General features: G+C 29.8%; 3 protein-coding genes across 3 annotated transcripts; 1 reads left to right on the top strand and 2 right to left on the bottom strand.

The window, feature by feature from the left end:
- Positions 1 to 232: 232 nt before the first annotated feature.
- LOC111043039 (eukaryotic translation initiation factor 4 gamma-like) lies at positions 233 to 1,150 on the bottom strand. The gene is made up of 4 exons (XM_022327824.1): positions 1,142 to 1,150; positions 663 to 736; positions 435 to 588; positions 233 to 373 (listed from the first exon to the last, which is right to left on the bottom strand). The coding sequence occupies exons 1-4, from the start codon at positions 1,148 to 1,150 to the stop codon at positions 233 to 235; spliced, it is 378 nt and encodes a 125-aa protein (XP_022183516.1).
- A 2,070-nt stretch (positions 1,151 to 3,220) lies between these two features.
- On the top strand, positions 3,221 to 3,827 carry LOC111043041 (protein mini spindles-like). Its single transcript, XM_022327826.1, has 3 exons — positions 3,221 to 3,368; positions 3,429 to 3,591; positions 3,652 to 3,827. The coding sequence occupies exons 1-3, from the start codon at positions 3,297 to 3,299 to the stop codon at positions 3,825 to 3,827; spliced, it is 411 nt and encodes a 136-aa protein (XP_022183518.1). The 5' UTR covers positions 3,221 to 3,296.
- An 844-nt stretch (positions 3,828 to 4,671) lies between these two features.
- On the bottom strand, positions 4,672 to 8,544 carry LOC111043040. The gene is made up of 10 exons (XM_022327825.1): positions 7,910 to 8,544; positions 7,157 to 7,345; positions 6,966 to 7,025; positions 6,364 to 6,453; positions 6,213 to 6,302; positions 6,038 to 6,133; positions 5,883 to 5,963; positions 5,667 to 5,816; positions 5,470 to 5,565; positions 4,672 to 5,396 (listed from the first exon to the last, which is right to left on the bottom strand). Exons 1-10 carry the CDS (start codon positions 8,088 to 8,090, stop codon positions 5,299 to 5,301), a joined length of 1,131 nt encoding a protein of 376 aa, XP_022183517.1. The 5' UTR covers positions 8,091 to 8,544; the 3' UTR covers positions 4,672 to 5,298.
- Positions 8,545 to 20,236: the final 11,692 nt, after the last annotated feature.

Genomic DNA, 20,236 nt, shown 5'->3' on the forward strand with positions numbered 1-20,236 from the left:
TTATAACAATATAAATATATTAAAATATCCATATAAATTACTAAAAAAACATGTCCATCACCTCTCAAAATTGTTCTTCATAATACGCAATGATTTATCATAAATATTTTTTTTTTATATATAATAATTATTATATATAAAAAAAAAAATACTAACATATCTATTACAGTGACTCAATGATAAGGTACACTCAATACTTATACAGCAGTAATTTTTTAAAATTATTTTAAAACTAAAAACAATTACCCTCATTTATCCAACCCTTGGAATGCATTCTTTTTACTTGATGTATTAAACATTGTAGTGTCGATGGCATACCATGGTTATTTATAGAGGATACAAGCTTATTAACTGGTTTGTTCAAATCATGTGTCTAGAAAAAAAACCATTTATATTTATCAATTTCTTCATAGAAATTTTCTAGGTATTGTTACTTTTGATAATATTGGTCCTACTAATTGTAGTATTGTACATAAACAATGCATTTGTAGCTCATTATTTTCATCATTTTCTTTACTTAAATCTGTAATGCATGACAAAATAACTTTTTCAGGAAAAGCACCATTTCTAAAGAGTTCGCCAATGAATCTATCAAAAATAATATTTTATATAAAAAAAAAATAAGGAAATAATTAATTAAATAATATTAATTCAAAACTCACCTGCAATTGCATATGGATTTTTTATTAAAATCGAATTGAAAATTATTTAAAGTGGATATACACCTCTTTGGTACCTGGTAAACAAATAATAGTACCTATGTATTATTGAACTTTTATTTTTTTTTTTTTTTTTTAGTGTTGTTACTTTTAATAATTGAATATTTCTTGTCTACCATCAATATGTAGAATTATAATAGCTTGTTTATAGTTTATATTGATCCTGGGTTAAAAGATACACTATTTTTTTTAATTTCTTTAATTAATTGTTTGTAATACTTGAGAGAAATCTATACATACTAAAAATACTATGGAAAAATAAAACATCATTTCAATAAACAGTATGTCCCAGAAGTCCAGAATCAACCTTAGTATCTCAGTGTTATCTATGCTTACAACATTAGCAAAGTACGATTCGCATGCTTTAATCAGAAATTGGAACGCTGATATTTTATAAATTCAAAATAATAATTAGCTCTAACTTGGTCCATTTTCATTAAATTTTAATATTTTAGACTCTGTGCGAAGCGATGAATATATTGATTTTACAATGATGTGTGTTTTTTTTTTTTATTTTTTTTTTTTTTGTGTCTGTCATCACCTTTTAGGACAGTAAAAATGCTTGGATTTTCTTCAACAGTAACTTTTCTAATAGGAAAGTGAATCTAGTTGGTACTTTGAGGGGTCAAAAGTAAAAATTTCACAGTAGTTTTCAAAAGCGAAATGAAAAACAAAAGAAAAATTAAGGAAAAACGCGAATTTTTACACAAAATCGATTTTGGTTTTTGGTGTAACTCTAAAAAAAATAACCGCAGATGCATGGAATTTTCACTGGTTGTTTATATTTGCAGTTTCTATACGCGATAACATTTTCAAAATATTTTGATTTTAAAATGTAATACAAGATTCCTTATAAGATTATATCCATCCATTACAGTGACCCAATTGTAATCTACTGTATGGCAGAGCAACATCCACTTACCCACCTTTTTTTGTTATTGTTTTAGTATTGAACCTAAATCTGTGATGCAAAATGTCAAAAAAGCTGTGAGTGCTTCTAATCCTCAAGTTCGTTTAGCTGTTATTTCTCTTCTGGGTGTTATGTATCTTTATATATGGGACCTCAGTTAAGTTTGTTTTTCGAAAATGAAAAACCAACTTTAGTGCAACAAATAAATGCAGAATTTGAAAAGGTAAGATTAATTGTTATTTATAATATATTCTGTAAGAAATAACAATACATGTAATTCTTTTTTTGTTCAATAGCATCAAGGAGAAGCTCCTCCTAAACCAACACGGGGCAAAAATATGGACGGATCCACTGAATCCATAGAAACGGCAAGTGATGATGAAAAACCATCATATGAAGTTAACATTCGAGACATAGTACCAAGAGTAGATATATCTCCTCAAATAACTGATGCTTTGTGTTTTCGCTGCGACAGAGCTTACGATAGAATGCAGTTTTCTGCCGCAACTTGCGCAGATGATAGACAGAAATGAACTGGGTGACCAATAATAACAACAAATGATTATAAGATCAATTAAATATAAATTATAAATAATATGTATATTAATGTGACACTGTCACAAAGTGCTACAAACAAACTTACAAATATAATATGAAAGTAACACGGGGCCCCAAAATCAATATAATAAATAGCACCTAAATAACTATAATAATAAATAGTACAAAAATATAAATACTAAATTCACCTTTAAGGCCAAATAATGGTATACAATACAATAATGCAACTTATAGACCTGAGTATCCAGTAGTCACGATCCTCGGATCCAAATTGACACTCCTCACTGGTGTGGTAGATGATTATAGGACCAGCTTGACGACGTATATGTATACGAACCAATATGCATATATATTATACACATATGAATACGGCCGACGGTTATTGGATATAATAATATATTACTACGTCACATAACAAATAAACCAAGATGTAAGTTTATATAAACACCGGATTGACAATAACAGGGCGCGTGGTTCCTATGCCACCGGGCAACGTAACCGGGCACACACGTACATAAAGGTGTCGGGCCTAGTGCGGCAACAACACAGGTCGACCGGTTTAGACGACAGTCATGAAAAAAGTGTATATGGCGCGACAGAGTTGACGCGTCGATCGAGACGGCGGCGACAAGTTCACGGCGATCACAGCTTGACCACTCGGGGGGAAAACTAGACAAGTGTGTAGACCGGACTGTCACTTGCGCTACGATGGCCTTTGACCCGGCTGAAACGCGCCAAGAGGATCGGTGTTCGAACACTTTGATTAATGAATTTTCAGATAAAGATTGGAAAGTAAGTAGTATAAATATTATTAGTAGATATAAAACACTTTATAATTCATATATATATATATATTTAGGTTCGATCTGATGCTTTAACCAAATTGCAAAATATTGTTAATGAAGCCAAATTTATAACTAGTGAATTGGGAGAAGCTAGAAAAGCTTTGCAAGACAGGTATACACTAGTTAACTATTACTTATAAATGTTTAAAAATAATATTTATTATTATTAATTGTTTTTGTTGGTCATTATTACTTAGAATAAGTGATTCAAATGCTCGCCTTGGTTCGAATGCAATCAACTTGGTAGAATTAATTTCAAAAGCTATGGGATCATCTTTTAAAAACTATATAAAAGGCTATTTACCTGGTGTCTTAAATGCATTGGGTGACCCAAAGGTATTGTATTATTAATATTTTTTAGAATAAATTTTAATAATGATGTATAAACTATTTTAGACGTTTAAATGTCAAAGTGCTCGTCAATGTATGAATACATGGGCAGATGTATGCGGTTATCGTGAATTTTTTGGTGGTGATATACTTTTGGATGCATTAAAAAATAATTCAGTAACATTAAGATCAGAGTTATGGACTTGGCTTGCAGAAAAGTTGCCACTCAGTATGATTTTAATTATTAATTTAGTTGAAAAAGTTATAATTAAATTATTTATTTATATAGTCCCTTCTAAGTCAATTCCTGCTGATGAGTTGAAATGTTTGCTTCTGGTTCTTTACACAAGTCTTGAAGATAGAAATGCAAGTGTTCGTAGTGCTTCTGAAAAGGCTGTACTTGGATTTATGATGCACTTAGGTTATGCTTCTATGTATGGAGCATGTGAAAAACTTAAGGTATAAAACATTAAAGTTGTATACAATTTCAATTATTGTTATTTTCACTGACTTTTGGAAAGTGCTTAACTCTAAAGGTTTTGTTGTTAAACCATGCTTGTTAAAATAACAAATGTTATTATACATTTTATTTTCTCGCTACGTTCATTACTTAAAATCATTGTATTATCCATCTAATAAGCTAAATTAGTATGCATATTGTATATAAAATAAATCCTGATATCAGTCTTACATACAATATTTAATATAACCCAAAGATTTTTATATTTAATTTAACTAATGCATTAATAATAATTTCACATAGCTATAGTTTCCAATACTTAAGACCAATAGTTTAAAAGAAAAAGGGCAAAGAAAAATTATAAAGTAATGCAAAAATGCAATCTTGATACATTTTACTATTTTAGGTGTGCATAAGCATACCCTGCAACATCTAAAATTACGCCTTTGATATAATAAAAGTATAAACCTCAAAATATACATTTGTTATTCTAAAATATGTAAAACAATATAGGTATAAGGTAAATACCTACCTATTTGGTTATTTTGGTTATTTGGTTATTTATTTATTTGCAAACAAACAATTAATACACTTAACAATAAAATTATAATAGTATCGTCTGCTCACCTTCTATAAGCTGTGCTTGTATTGAAGGTGATGAGTTCTTAATATAGAAAATTAAAATATTAGACATAAATATAAATAGACTAAAACAGAAAAGAATTGATTAATTTGAGAGAGAAAGAAAAAAAAACAATTATATAATAATAATAAATGAAAAAAATGAATAGATTTAATAATTATACATTATAACTTAGAGTAGTGTTAATATGGTATTTTTAAAATGATTATAATTATTGAAGATATTAATATTAATTTTTAAGTCTTTACAAAGAGTAATAGCAGTATTTATTGTGCTTTTGAAGCCAAAAGATTTATAACATCTAGGAATATTAATATTTACATTTTTCTTAAATCTAGTATTTACATTATGATTACATATTGGTACAAAATTCCTATGCTTATATATAAGTAATAATACACTTTTTTTAAACAGCTTATCAAAATTAAATACATTTAATTCCTTATATATAGTATCAGTACTTGTGTAGCTAGGCAACTTTAATATAAATTTAATTAGTTTATTCATAGTTGTTTTCAATTTATTTAAATGAGTATCATAAGCACAACCCCAACTCTCAATACCATACGTAATAACTGATTGAACGAGTGAGATATAAATTATTCTTAATTGTATTTTATCGAGTATAGATCTAAGGTTACGAAAAATATAAAAGAATTTACGACTTAATGATATTAAATGTTCAATGTGATTTTTCCATTTTAAATGCGAATCAATATACAATCCTAGATATTTTATACATTTAACGTTTTCTATACATATACATGAACAATTTAGATTACTAATACTATAAAAAAAAAGATAAAATCAATTAAATATATAAATTTTAACATTTATAAAGAAACAAACATACATAAATCAGGAGACAGGCTTCCAAATGTATTTCCATTTTTTTTTCTATCAGATTCAACAACTAAATATTGATCATTGTCTATAAAACATAATATAGATTCAAACATCAGAAAATGTTATACAAATTAAATCAAAAATATATAAATACATACAACTTTGAGAAAATCTTTTCATTGGAGATTTGTTTTGAATATTTTTTCTTGCAGGCAATGAAAATGTTGAGTGATGAGTTTTAGCCGAGGTTTTAGCTATAACATATTAGGTATATAGGCAATAAATATTACGCTTAATATAAACATTACCCCATTTTTTAATGTTTATAAACATTTTATGCAAATTAAATACATACCCAACAATTGTGGGCTTATCTTTATTGGAGATTTGATCTTATGATTATTTTTGCTTTGCGATTCAATTTTTAAATGAGTTTTATGCGAGTTATGTTGATCAATGATTTTCGTCGTTTTGGGAGATGGTGAAAATTCTGGACTACTCAATACTATAAAAAAAAAGATAAAATCAATTAAATATATAAATTTTAACATTTATAAAAAAACAAACATACACAAATCGGGAGACAGCAGGCTTCGAAATGCATTTCCATTTTTTTTTCTATCAGATTCAACAACTAAATATTGATCATTGTCTATAAAACATAATATAGATTCAAAATATCAGAAAATATTATAAAAATTAAATCAAAAATATTTAAATACATACAACTTTGAGAAAATCTTTTCATTGGAGATTTGTTTTGAATATGTTTTCTTGCAGGCAATGAAAATGATGAATGATGAGTTTTAGCCGAGGTTTTAACTATAACATAAGTAGGTATAGGCAATAAATATTACGTTTAATATTGTTTATAATGATTTTATGTAAATCAAATACATACCCAACAATTGAGGTGTTATATTTGAAGATTCAATGTCATGATGATCGATTTTGCTTGGCGATTCAATTTTTGAATGAATTTTATCTAAAACTTAAATATTGTAGGTACTCAATAGTTGTATAGTTAATTGTATTAAAAATATATGGTTTACTTTGGTTAGAAGATGGAGAAGAGAATTCATTTTTTTGAAGTTCTTTATTATTAGATCCTTCTACAGTTTCTTTTGTACTTGTACCATCATCTATGAGTTAATATAATACAGTTATTATTATAAGGGACCACCAATATCAACATTTATTTTCTCTGTTTATCTCGCGCATAATATAGAAACACAGATATTAATCCATGTTTCCACTGATACAGCTCTCTAGCTGGTCTAGTTTAGGGGGAACGCACTTATAATTATATGTACTTTATAATATTTTCTGTGATTCGGACGGATAGTTTTTTAACATTTTAATTTTTTATAAATATACCTAAGCATGTTAGTTTAACTTAATTTTGATTATTTTTAATTAACTTATTCAACAATGAAAATATAAAAAACCTATCTCAGCATAGAAAATATTTTTCTTTATAAAATGCATACCACCTAGGTGGATTTGCTCTAAACTGAACCACAGAGTAAGTCGTAATTGTGGAAATACAGAATATAATCTATATGTCCCTATAATATATATTATGCGTAAAAAAACAAATGTTGGTATGGAGGCCACTTAAGGGGTATAATAAAATAAAAATTTGACATTTTACCAGACTCGTATGTTGGTATTTTAAGAGCTGTGTAATCGTCATCGTCAGCAGTATCAATGTCTGAAAATTATAATAATATTATTTGTTGAAAATTTGAATTAACTAAAAATATGAAGCCTACCGGTGACAAATAGGTATTCTGTAATAGCGATCTTACACTAAGTTGGTACTATTAAATTACATTTTTTTACCTGAAAATTTGTCATTTTCATTGTATCCAGTCAATTTTATTTTATTACGCTTTGTCGAATTATACTGTAACATTTCTTTAGATTTTTTTTGATTTTTGTTCATCATTTCATCATTTTCTGTTTCAGTAGACGATAAATTAGTTGTGTATAAAGCTTTTTTGCATTTTCTATTCGCTTTAGAGAAAGATTCTAAAATCAAAATGTATATATATATATTAATTAATTAATCTGGTGTTTAACTTTATTTCACATACCTATTACATTATTAAGTTAGTATAAATTGTATAAATAATCTACAAAAAAATGGGAACCAAAAGAATATATTATTATATTAATGTCGTATGTACACAGGGGCGTATTCAGAAATGTCTTATGGAAGGGGGGCACAAACAAAAGTTCAAATTATACACAGTTATTCACTTATCTCGTACTTTTCTTCTCAAAATATCAATATCATATCATGATATAATGATATGCCACCATGTGCCCGTGCGTGTAAAGAGGGCCTATGGAGGTTAATACTCTCAATAATAAAAAAAGTATAAAATAAGGCGAATGGGGGAGAGGGCACGGACCTCATGTCTCCCCTTAAATACGCCCCTGGTCGTAAACTTAACGACAAAAATGTTAAATATGTTGGAAATAGAATACCTACGTCTAAGATATTTATATTTCACGTATATTAAACCAAAAAGAATAAATCACCATTTACTACTTCCAATCATCTTAAATTAAGTAGAAATAAATACTTACCTATGTCCGTTAACAATGCCCGAGCTTTATACCATTTAAAACATTCTGGAATCGGATCAGATTGATCTGCAATATGCCGCTTACTTTTGTTATTAGGCCAGGCACATTTATTTTTTGAAAACCATTTGCTTGGTACAGTTTCCACGGTATTTTCATCCAAAAAATGTACGATTGACCTCATTACAGTAAAAATACGTTAGAAGTACACGTACACAGATGTAACAGTAAAGACGTAAAATAGAGTCGAGAGCATAGACACACGGGGTAAGCAATGACAAATGACAATGAGAACAAGACAAACGACAAACCTCGAAACGGTAAAGAGTTTAAAATGACATTGTCGAGTAACGAGTAACGACTACACGCGAGTGGTAATAGTAATTAAATAATAATAAGCGAATGGGAAGTCGCGGCGTCGTGCACGCATAATATTATTATCGATAATATATTATTAAAAATAAACGTACTACGTAGTTTCCAGTTACTCGACCACCAAGTCGACGCGTATCGTTATCGCAAAAGCAACGCATATAAATATAATATTTATGGTATTACTAGACGTCATATCTAGTATCTACCATATTATTATACTGGTCATTCACACAATTACAAAACGAACAAAAATATTATTACCTATTAAATAGTTTTCATTAGGTGTATCTATATACTTCCAAATTTGAATTCCAAATAGGTACTACGTTGTGTTCATAATACAATTATACATATTACACCTATTCCTATAAATAAATTATAATATTGTTTGTTAATTTTGGAGGCTTTTTAAAGGTTATAGGTACGCCCAACTATAAAATAGGTAGGTAAATATATGTATATAATATTACTTATTAGTATAGATTGTATAGATTATAATTGCATTTAATTACATCAATTTTTTTATATTATTTTTTAACAGTGAAAAAGACATTTTAAAATGAGCGAAAGGACGAAAAGACGTCGTTTGTTAGACGAAATAAATGAAGTACGACATATTGGAGGTGACCGCAATTACTACTGTATAATAATTATTATAAATGTGTCCTCATAAAAAGATCGTTAAAACAATTAAAAGTTAACACACATGTTTTGGGAAACAATTTTCGAAAAATTCTCTTGGGAGCTAAATTAAAATTGTGCCTTGTAATCTTGCAATCAGTGGTGCCCAACTAAATGTTTTATACTTTTATGTGTGGCGTAATAATGTGGCCTCATATAATGAAGTGGCAATGAACAATGATTTACTTGATATAGGTAGGTAACGTCAAATCATTAAGCTATAGCAGTAGCGGATCTAGAAATTTGTTTTGCGTGGGAGGGGGGCATTGTCTTTTTCCATGTCTTGCGGCACAAATATTAAAAAAATGCCTAATTCATTAACCTAGAAGGCTAGATGGTAAGCCGATTAGAGGGGCTGGCCCCTCTGGCCCCCCTTAAATCCACCACGCACTATATAAATATCTGGAAATACTTCTTTTAGTCAATATTTTGGTAGTATACCTATTGTAGAAGCTTGCTTTATTAACTTTATATAACGCTATCACACAAAGTTCGCGTTATTTTTAACAATATTATGTACCTACAACGGCTACAACTGCTTTCTTATATTTGCATAATTGTGAAATAATTTGTTCTTAAATACATACATTTAACTATTTTTTAAACTATACATTATTTTGAGTACCTACCTACCCACCTATAAGGATTACCCACCCACCAATGCTAGGCTGTATTATAAATAGCGTCTCCTTAAATTAGGTTCGGCGTCACTGATTCTAATATATTATTATATTGCCGCGTTAGTTTGAAAATAAATACTATTATTATTATTAATCTTAACAGAGTCAAATGATAATAATATTATAGACTCGGAAATCGACGAATCTCAAAACAAAATCGACTGTCCTTTGCCACAAAGGTTGGAAAATTCAAATAAATATGTGACAAATGATCAGGGCCCTAGCTCTAGTAATAAACACTTTAACATTGGAGTAGCTGTTGATCAGCAGGATAATACATTTAAATATGGTATGTATATATTTTGTATCTTATTCCAACATTAATTAATTATTACCTGATATACTTTTAAGTATAAAAGTTGCAGGTAACCATACCTTTATATAGGTAGGTAGGTACATAAAAATAATACTTACCTACCTACAATTATTTTATACAATTATATAATTATTAGTTATCCACTGGCTCTAACTCATACCGGCTTTTTTCTACTTTTTTACTGGTCTGAATAATCGAGATACAATAATATATTACTTTTTTTATGAATTCTAAGATTTTTTACTGTTTTATAGACATTGCAGTTGGTGTTACATTCGACGATTCTATTATATTATCTGATTATGAAGATTACAATTATTGTGATACATCAAGTAGTGATGATGAAACTGATGATTTAATTACACAGCAGCCTATTGACGTCATTCATGATCATTTATCAAATTGGGCCGTCAGTCATAATATTAGTAATGTGGCAGTAAATGATTTATTATGTATATTAACAGAACACCACTGTTTCAAAACCCTACCGAAAGATTCTAGGACTCTTTTAAAAACAACTGTGTCATCAAAAAAAGTCGAAGTGAAGAACGTCAACCCGGGGTTTTATTATCATTTTGGCATTGCGAATTGTATAAAAAAATGTTACCCAATTGAGAGGCATATTAATGATAACTGTTTAAAACTAGTATTTGGTATTGACGGATTACCTTTAAGTAGGAGTTCCGGTAGTTCTTTCTGGCCTATATTGTGTTATGTAAGACCATATTATAAAGAAACCGTTTTTCCCATCGGTATTTATTGGGGCAATAAAAAACCAGAGGACAGTAATGAATTTTTAGTCGATTTTTATGAAGAAATGTCATATTTAATTATAAATGGCATAATCTTCGAAACAATAGATAAAAGACGTATTGTCAAACAAGTTGTTTTAGATACTATCGTATGCGACGCGCCGGCCAAATCGTATATATTAAAGATTAAAGGTCATTCAGGGTTTTTTTCCTGTACCAGGTGTGAAACACAAGGTATTTATAAATGTAATAGACTTTGTTTCCCTGCTATTGACGAAGAAAAGCGTACCCACGAATCTTTTATTAGTAAAATGCAGGAAAAACATCATTTAGCCAACACCGAAATGTCAATTTTGATAAATTTACCAAATATTAATATAATTAATGTGTTTTGTCTGGATTATATGCATCCCTGTTGCTTAGGCGTTACTAAAAAACTTTTAAAATTATGGCTGTTCCCAAAGTCTAAGGGCCCAAAAAATGTTCGAATAACTTCAACAAAATTGAACGAAATAAATTCAAACATTCTAAGTATAAAATCTTGTATTACCTCTGATTTCCCAAGGAAACCTAGGAGTTTAGACGAGGTGACTAACTACTTCAAGGCAACCGAGTTTCGACAATTTGTTTTATATGTTGGGCCAATTGTGTTGAAAAACAATATTAACGATAAATGTTATTTTAATTTTCTTTGCTTACATGTTTGCATGATAATTTTACTATCTCCAAATTTAACTAAAATGCTTAATTTTTGTGATGCACTTATAAAATACTTTATAAATGAATTTTGTTTAATTTATGGCTCGGAACATGCATCACACAATATTCATGCACTCCAACATCTTATCGATGATTACAATAATTTTGGTCCCTTGGACAACGCAAGTGCTTTCCCTTTTGAGAACCATATGAGAACACTTAAAAAAACAATGAGAAAATCAGCTCAGCCGCTACAGCAAGCTGTAAAAAGGTATGAGGAAAAATTTAAATTCCAAAAATGTACCAATACAGTTAGCCCGGCCGACACTATATTAAAAAAACAACATACAAATGGACCCTTATTACAAGATTTACACAACCCACAATATAAAATTTTAATTTTAAAAACTTTTCAAATAAATATTACCTCTTCAGATAATTATATTTCTACTAAACTAAAAAAAATTGTAAAAATTAAAAATATTTGTTATGATAAATCTGGAGGGATAGTTATTGTAGGTAAATCGTTTTCTAGTAAAAAGCCTTATTATAACAGTCCCATTGATAGCACAAAAATTGGTATTTATGTAGTTGATGATCTTCCCACGGAATATGAATATTGGAGTATACACGATATTGAGTGCAAATATATGATTTTAAAAATCCAAGATCAAAAAATAGGTTTTCCAATCATACACACTTCGTCAAATAAATTAATATAAATATATACGCCTACTATAATACCTGCGCCTTTAAATAATTATATTATATTTAAATAAGTATTTATTATTATTTTTATTTTTATTCCAACTATATACATTATTATATATATATTATATTATTATAATACTTAATTATTTTTATTTATAATTATTATAATATATTGTAATATTTTGACTATCTTTTAATTTTCACTATTTTAAGGTATTATATAATAAATTGTACGATTTGTATTTTCGTTTTTTTTGTCTTACTTTTACAGTTTCTACTTTCTATTTGTTTCATGGTACAATATAATATAATATTATTCTAAATATTATATCATAAATTAATCTTTAATTGAAGAAGAGTGTTGTTTAATACAAATCTAGGATGTTAAAAATAAGTAGGTAACTACAGTTATTTAGATTTATTTAAATAAAAACTAAAATCCTATGCTACAAAAGATACCCCGCTATTACGTAAGTAGGTATCTTAAACTTATAGGAATAGTGTTTTATTATATTATGTTATGAATTATGATAATCGGCGAAGTAAACGAAATTAAACAATATATTAATTGTCGACGGACGCGCGTAGGACGACGAAAACTATTTCTAATATAGTATTGATATTATAAGATATTATGCTTTCGTGTTCATCTAATAAAATGCAGGGCTTTCCCAAGTCCATAAGATAGGTACTGATCATTTATATACAATAACCAATCGGGTAATGCGGTATTAATAATTTAACTATAACACTCAAAATAATACGGGGAATAACGATTTAGGTACATTATTGTCGCAAATCGCAATTAGATTGAACGATTTGCCATAGCTATTTCTTTTTTCTTCGAAATACGGGGACGGTCTGAGACTTAAGTGATAGCCATAATATACGATGGACGTATATATTATAATATTTTATTACCTATAATAATAACATATAACAGCTAGTAGACTGCGCATGTAGCTTTAGTATAGGTACATAAAATAATAAATCTATCTATAGTGTATAGAACTATTATACTGTATATAGAAACAATATAGTGGCAAACAACATATACCTATTGAAACGTCCTGTCTACAACAGACAATTATTTTGGTCCCGTGACTGTCCGTTATATACAGGTTTCACCGTATGTAAAATATATAACAATTATATGTAAATTATATTATATAGGTATATAATGCGAATAAAGTTTTATTAAGTATCTAAAAGATGATAAAAAACTGTATTTACTTTACAGCGCAATTTTAATTTAACGTGTATACAGTCTGAACTTGGTAACCTATAGTAAATATGTACGGATTAAGGCTTAATTAGCACTAGTTATGTTACTCTATTTAAATGTTATTCATTGTACGTTTATTCAGCCGTGTATAAAAAGTAACTTTTTAATACTTATAATTAAAGCTAAATTAAGTGCTTATAAAGCATTTAAAATTTATTCTTATTTAAATGTTTAAAAATTAGCACTTTATCTAGTTTTATTAAAGCTTATTTTTCGTACCTTTAAAATTCAATTCAATCTCAACGTTTATCAAAGTCTTAACATTGGTAAATGCTATGTGGGTACTTTAAAGTTAAACTAACCCCCCACAGACGGGTAAAAAGGGCTGGTACGGTCTCGACACAAGACACCGAACTTAATCACCGACCTCCACACTATAGGAATGACAAAGTTTCAGAAACGTGGGACGACATCTCGAGTTTTTCCAAAATATCTTTGAGGAGGGGGGGCTCATAAGTACACCGACTACGAGAGGACTATTTAGAGGGTCCAGAAACAAAATTTTTGGTAGTAAAACGGGGCAGCCGGGTTGAAACCCGACCAAGACATACTTAAATTGAAAAAGTGGGTCACTGTATAATGGATGATATTATATTTAAATTCAATGATATAATATCGCATTGTATAAGAAAAACGATTCTGAGCGGAGACAGTATGTCTAGGTTTAATACATATTATAGGTATACATATCTTTTGACCTATAATAGGTACCTATAATAAATTCCAACTTAATCATATCACAATATCCATTATGTTAATTTCGTCCAAATTTGAAATTAAAATGACTATAAAAAATTGTGCTTTTTTAAATAGGTAATTATATTACACTTACAATCATTCTGATCATTATATTCCATAGTTTCTAATTAAAATTATTCTAATAAGCCATTATAAAATTATTATAAGATTTGTTTTTGTGGCTTAACATTTTTACTGCTTAGTAATATGATGTGTAAGGTCTACTAGCTACAGAGTATTTATAAAGTAATGAATAAATAGGTGAGCAAGTGTATGTTGTTCTGCTGTACAGTAAGTTACAAGTGGGTCACTGTATAACGGTTTGTCTTAAATTTGAATTCAATGATATAATAAAAAAGATTCTGAGCAGAAACGGTAATTCAGTCTATAAAATTACTATTATAGGTAAGTAGGTAGGCAAATTTTATGATATTATTGTGATTAAAGTAATTAATAATAGTATTAGGCATTAGTATCTACTATGGTTAAATTCATTTTTCCCAAAAAAATTACATTTGAAAATGTCATTGTGTGTGTAAAACATAACAATATACTCTAAAAGTTTCACATAGGAATCCAAGAATAATATTTTTAAATTACAACAAAATAACTAAAATTGTTAATCTTGGTTTTAATATGTTTTAATATGTTTTAAACAAATGTATTAAAAAAAAAGTTTTAACTCATATTATAGGTACTGTAATTACTAAAATGTAACAATTATTTTTTTATAAAATAACAGAAGAGGAAGGTAATCACGACATTTTTATTTCATTTAGTAAGACATACTGTTAATTAATTCACAGTTAATTTTATTTAATTCTAAATGAAATAGTGTTTAATTATTTTATACGAACCCTAAAATATTATTATGATTAAATTCACAAAATGTTGGTTAAGTAGAACCTAAATTCATGAATACTTATGCAGAGTTATGTTTAATAGTATTAAATATATGCCCATACAATGCCTAGGTATACTTAATTATTACTTATAATATAACAATGTATTTGCATGTATATCTACTGCAGTTATAGTGGTTGTTAATAAAAACTTGAATTTGATTCAACTGACAACCAAGGATACAAAAAATAAAAGGATTTGTTTATCAGAGTACTGGGTAGGTATTCATTAATCAATTTAACTAATCAATAATAAATTATTAGGTAGGTAGGTACCTAAATAAATTAAAATTAATCACAATGGGACCACTCCCATTTTGGGCAACTGACTTAGAGCTTCGAAACTAAAACAGTTAACCACAAGGAAAACTCCGGTTTAAAAACTCATGTGAAGAAAATGATATACGCTTAAAAAAAAACTTGCCACCGGATACACATACTTTTGAATTTTTGAGCACCCGATAACTAGTTTGGATGATGTGTTTCCAATAACTAACAATGATGAAATTAATATGTTCAATAATAAAATACAGAATGACAAGCAGTTTAAATTAGAAATGGTAAATATGTAATACAAGATATATAAATATATATATTATATATATTTATATATTTATATATAACTGACTAAAGAATAGATATATGTATATATATATCCAGCGCCACGGTCGTGGCGCGAGCTAAGTAAAAAAAATAAAAGCGGCGGCACGACAGTGTATATTATCTCGAAGCAGGAGTTTCCCATTAAAACCGTGTAAATTTCGGTGTTTTTAGTCAGATGAAATAATTAATTATCTACTGAATCAATTTATACCTAGTGAATTGCAAAACATGAGGAAAATCATGCAGATGATCCTTTTGTAAAAATCATAAAAATCGAGGAAATTTTTTACTTCATACGATACAATATAAGAACGGTGGCGCTGGATGAATAATTAGACAATAAGACATTATAAATTAAAAATATTACAGTGAACATTTCTATACTAATCAAAATAATACTCTACAACCAATAATAACACTGTATACTCTATATTAATACTAAAATTTCCTCGCCAAGTAAATAAATTATCGAAACAGACTAAATATACTTAAATTCAGTTTACTTAACATTTATTTATGATATCACATCTTTATAGTGCTTTGAAATTACTGGTTTTATAAATTCTATATGAAGCGAAAAATGTTTTGGTTATACAATGATTTTTTTTCTTCTTTTTTTTACTTAGCTAATTTTTACACGGAGTTAGACGGAGGGTTTTTGTTTTGATATATATATACAGTAGAAATTTGTTATAATTGTATATGAACTCTTAATAGGAACTAATACTTTGTGCCATTACAACCAACAATCTATTTTAACTAAATTCACAACAAATTAAAAGATTAATTAGCTAGTATAGTAGCCTAATACATTTGGTTATACTGCAATTAGTGTATACTTATTTCCATTATGATCAAATGTATACACTTTGGAGACACTAATTGAAAAAAGATTATTATTACTATAGAGAACAATAATAATTTATATTGTATTTTAAATTGTGCATACATTTTTGTTACATTTAAAATAATATTTTATAGTTTATTCAAATAAATATATGAATGATATTTATATACAAATCTGTTCCTTAACTGTGCACTACAACGGGGCACCCAGGTCGAAACCCGACAGAGATATAATAAAATCAAAAAAAGGGTCTTGGGGAAATTTTGAGTATTATAAGTGAACCCATAGTCGTTTACGAAGTGCAGCTACGACGATCGGCGGCTGCGATTTGGCCATGTAAAGACGGATTATGAAAGAATTCAGTTGAGCCTACCTTGTGTACACCGCCCGCGTGAGTGAGCGTACCATGCACCTTTCAGCGGCATAAAACAGCTGTTTGCGCGCATTTTCCGCTTACACCGTGCGGCTTTGGGCGGCCGTGTTATGGTATAGGGAAAATACGGGAAACGGCTTTACCCGCCCGCTATTCGTCGGACCTCGTCGGCCAGGGTGTCCTCGGATTCGTCTCGCCGAGCGGCGTGCGACGAGCTAAAGCGCGAACACGTACGCCTTACCGTTCGCCCTAAAGAATTCCAGAGGTGATAGGGCCGGAAAAGCGAGAGTTCTCGGTGCCTGAGGTCCGTACCTCGACGCGCGTTGCACAGAACGTTGTGGGAGGGCACGGTAGATTTTAATCGGACATACTCAGAAGGGACGCTCTTTTAATAAAAAAATAACATAGGTACTACAATATAGTAACTATGTTAATTTTTTAGGTATATATTAATATAATATGGTGGCGATGAGATACCTACACCAAACGGCACGCAAACGGTTTACAATTCAAAACGTAGGTACCTATACCATAAGAACACGGCTGGTCATACGAATATACACGCGTAAATCGTTTTTCTAACTTTTTGTCATCGCGATTACGGGCGAAATAAAGGTCGTACGCACTCGGCCCATATGGTTCATAATATATAGGTATATCTATATAGATCATTTTCGATTTCCCATACTCTGAATAGTCGGATTCTAGAGTTTGTTAGCGATCGATGGGAAAAAAAAAATCAAAAATACTCGTGAATACGTAATTTTCCAAGTACAAAAAATAAACTACAAATCATGTATAATATTGCACAGTATCGAAACAAAAACTAGATGGTGCATTTTTAGTTCAAAACAGTCTACTAGATATGTTTGTCGCCTTGTCGGTTGGTATCAAATTTAATTTTATATTCATAAAAAATTGTATGTATTTATTTAATATTTGATATTAAGATATAATATTTCCAAAGCTATTTTACTGAATAATATAATTATTATGTATTTATTTCTATGTAGAAAAGTATTTGTATGTCATTATCATAGCTAGTGCATTCCAAATAAAAAAAAAAATTTGAATTTGATTCACCTGACAAGTGACAACCAAGGATACAAAAAATAAAAAGATTTGTTTACCAGCTGAGTACTGAGTAGGTATTCATTAATCATTTTTACTAATCTATAATAAATTATTAGGTAGATATCTACCATTGTATCAACAAATAAAATTAATCACAATGAACATCTAAATAATATATTTGAAGTTAAAATATTTTAAATTTAAAAAGCAAGTTACATTTAATAGTATTTTGGTAAATAAGAATAAAAGTTGTTTTACAGTAATACCTAAATGTTGTTCAATAAATAATTTATTTTGAAAACTATCATTTAAAATTAATTGTTGACTGAATTGAATGTACCTATTATTAAACACCTTGGTACCTACAATGTATACAATTTAAATTAATGTACCTCACCTAATTGATAGGTAAACAGAATATTAAATATTATGTACTTATTGTAATATTGAACATAATATTTACGGAAACTAAACTTTGATGGTTTTTACTACTATTGCGGGCGAAATAATGGTCGTAGGTACTTCGACCATAGACGTTTTTGTATCCCCGTACGCCAAATGATCAGATTCTAGAATTTTGTAACGATCGGAAGAACAAAAAAAAATCTAAAAATCACGTAAATACTACGTAATTTTCCAAGTACAAAAAAAAAACACTATAAATCATAACTCCAGAACCAAAGGTCGGATCAACTCGATCTCGTTGTAAATCGTTCCGGCGGCGTAGAAAGCTCTATAAAGTCCAACTACAAAACGGCTCGTAGCACCCAAAATATAAGTGTCCATGCCAAAAAACACGAAAAACGCAGCTACCTACCCTAAACGAACTACCCAAAGACGGGTAAAAAAGGCTCGTACGGTCTCGACACAAGACGCCGAACTTAATCACCGACCTCCACACTATAGGAATCACAAAGTTTCAGAAACGTACGACGACTTGCCTAGTTTTTTTAAAATTTTCTCTGGGGGGAGTTGTCAAAAGTACCCCGACAACGGGGGGAGTATTTAGAGGGTCCCAAAAGAAATTTTTGGTATAGAAACGGTGCACCTGAGTTTAAGACCTACCGGGATATACTTAAATAAAAAAAAAGGGGTGGGGGTTAATTTTTGGTATGTCATACACATGGCCGCCCACAACCGATAGCCGCTTACAAAACACAGCAACGACGATCCGCGGCTGCGCACTGACGATGACAAAATGTAAATTGGCACCGGATACACACAAAATCGCCACCATGGGTCGGTTAACGAAAAAGTCATAAATGCGTTGCGCTACTATACCTACCGGTTTCGATGCAAATTTCCACGGATTTTTCTACTAAAAGTTTTAGCAACTCCCGCGCCGTCGGGGAATTGACCGTCACGACTACGTACCAAATTCGGTGTTGCTATTTTCCACACCACCACAGTCCACAGAGGTATAGCACAAGGTGCGGTTTTTTTAACGTGGTATCCCCTATAGACCTAATCCACGAACCGAGCGGCTACAAAAAAAAATCACACAACTTCGCTACGGCAGTCGGAACCAGTGATATTTGAAAACAAAATTAAAAATAACATTTTAATAAAAAAATAACGTCATATACCTACTATATATAATATGATGGCGATGAGTATACCAAACGGCACGCAAACCGCGGTTTACCTACCTTGTTAGAACTTGAATCACGGAGTAAATAAGAGTCTTACGCGTTTCGACCACAGAACAATACTGACTCGTCGTCCATTGATACAACAGTATTCAAAATTTCAAAGACATTGGCTGAAAACTCGATACCACAAAATTACGTAAAACCAATCAAAAAACGGTTATATATGGACCGAACGGAATCATAAATGCTCAAAGACCTTTGTAAATGGTTATTTCTACCTATTATTCTCATATACAGATCGATTTACATAAATGAACAACTCCTGAAACGAGAGCGAATAAAAAAGTTCAAAAAAATTATTACTTACAATTCAAAACGTAGGTAAACGGCCATAAGGAAACGATACTGGTCATACGAATATACACGTAAATCGTTTTTTAACTTTTTGTTATCGTGATTACGGGCGAAATAAAGGTCGTACGCACTCGGACCTTAGAGCCTTTTCGATTTCCCGTACGCCGAATAGTCGGATACTAGAGTTCGGTGGCGATCGACGGGAAAAAAATAAATCAAAAATACTCGCGAATACGTAATTTCCAAGTACAAAAAATACACTAAAAATCATAATTTCCAAACCAAAAGTCGGATCGCCTCGGTTTCGGTGCAGATGGATTCGGCACAAACTGGCCCACGACTACCGAC

Source organism: Myzus persicae, unplaced genomic scaffold (genome assembly GCF_001856785.1).
Source record: "Myzus persicae strain clone G006 unplaced genomic scaffold, MPER_G0061.0, whole genome shotgun sequence".
Classification (NCBI taxonomy): Eukaryota; Metazoa; Arthropoda; class Insecta; order Hemiptera; family Aphididae; genus Myzus; species Myzus persicae.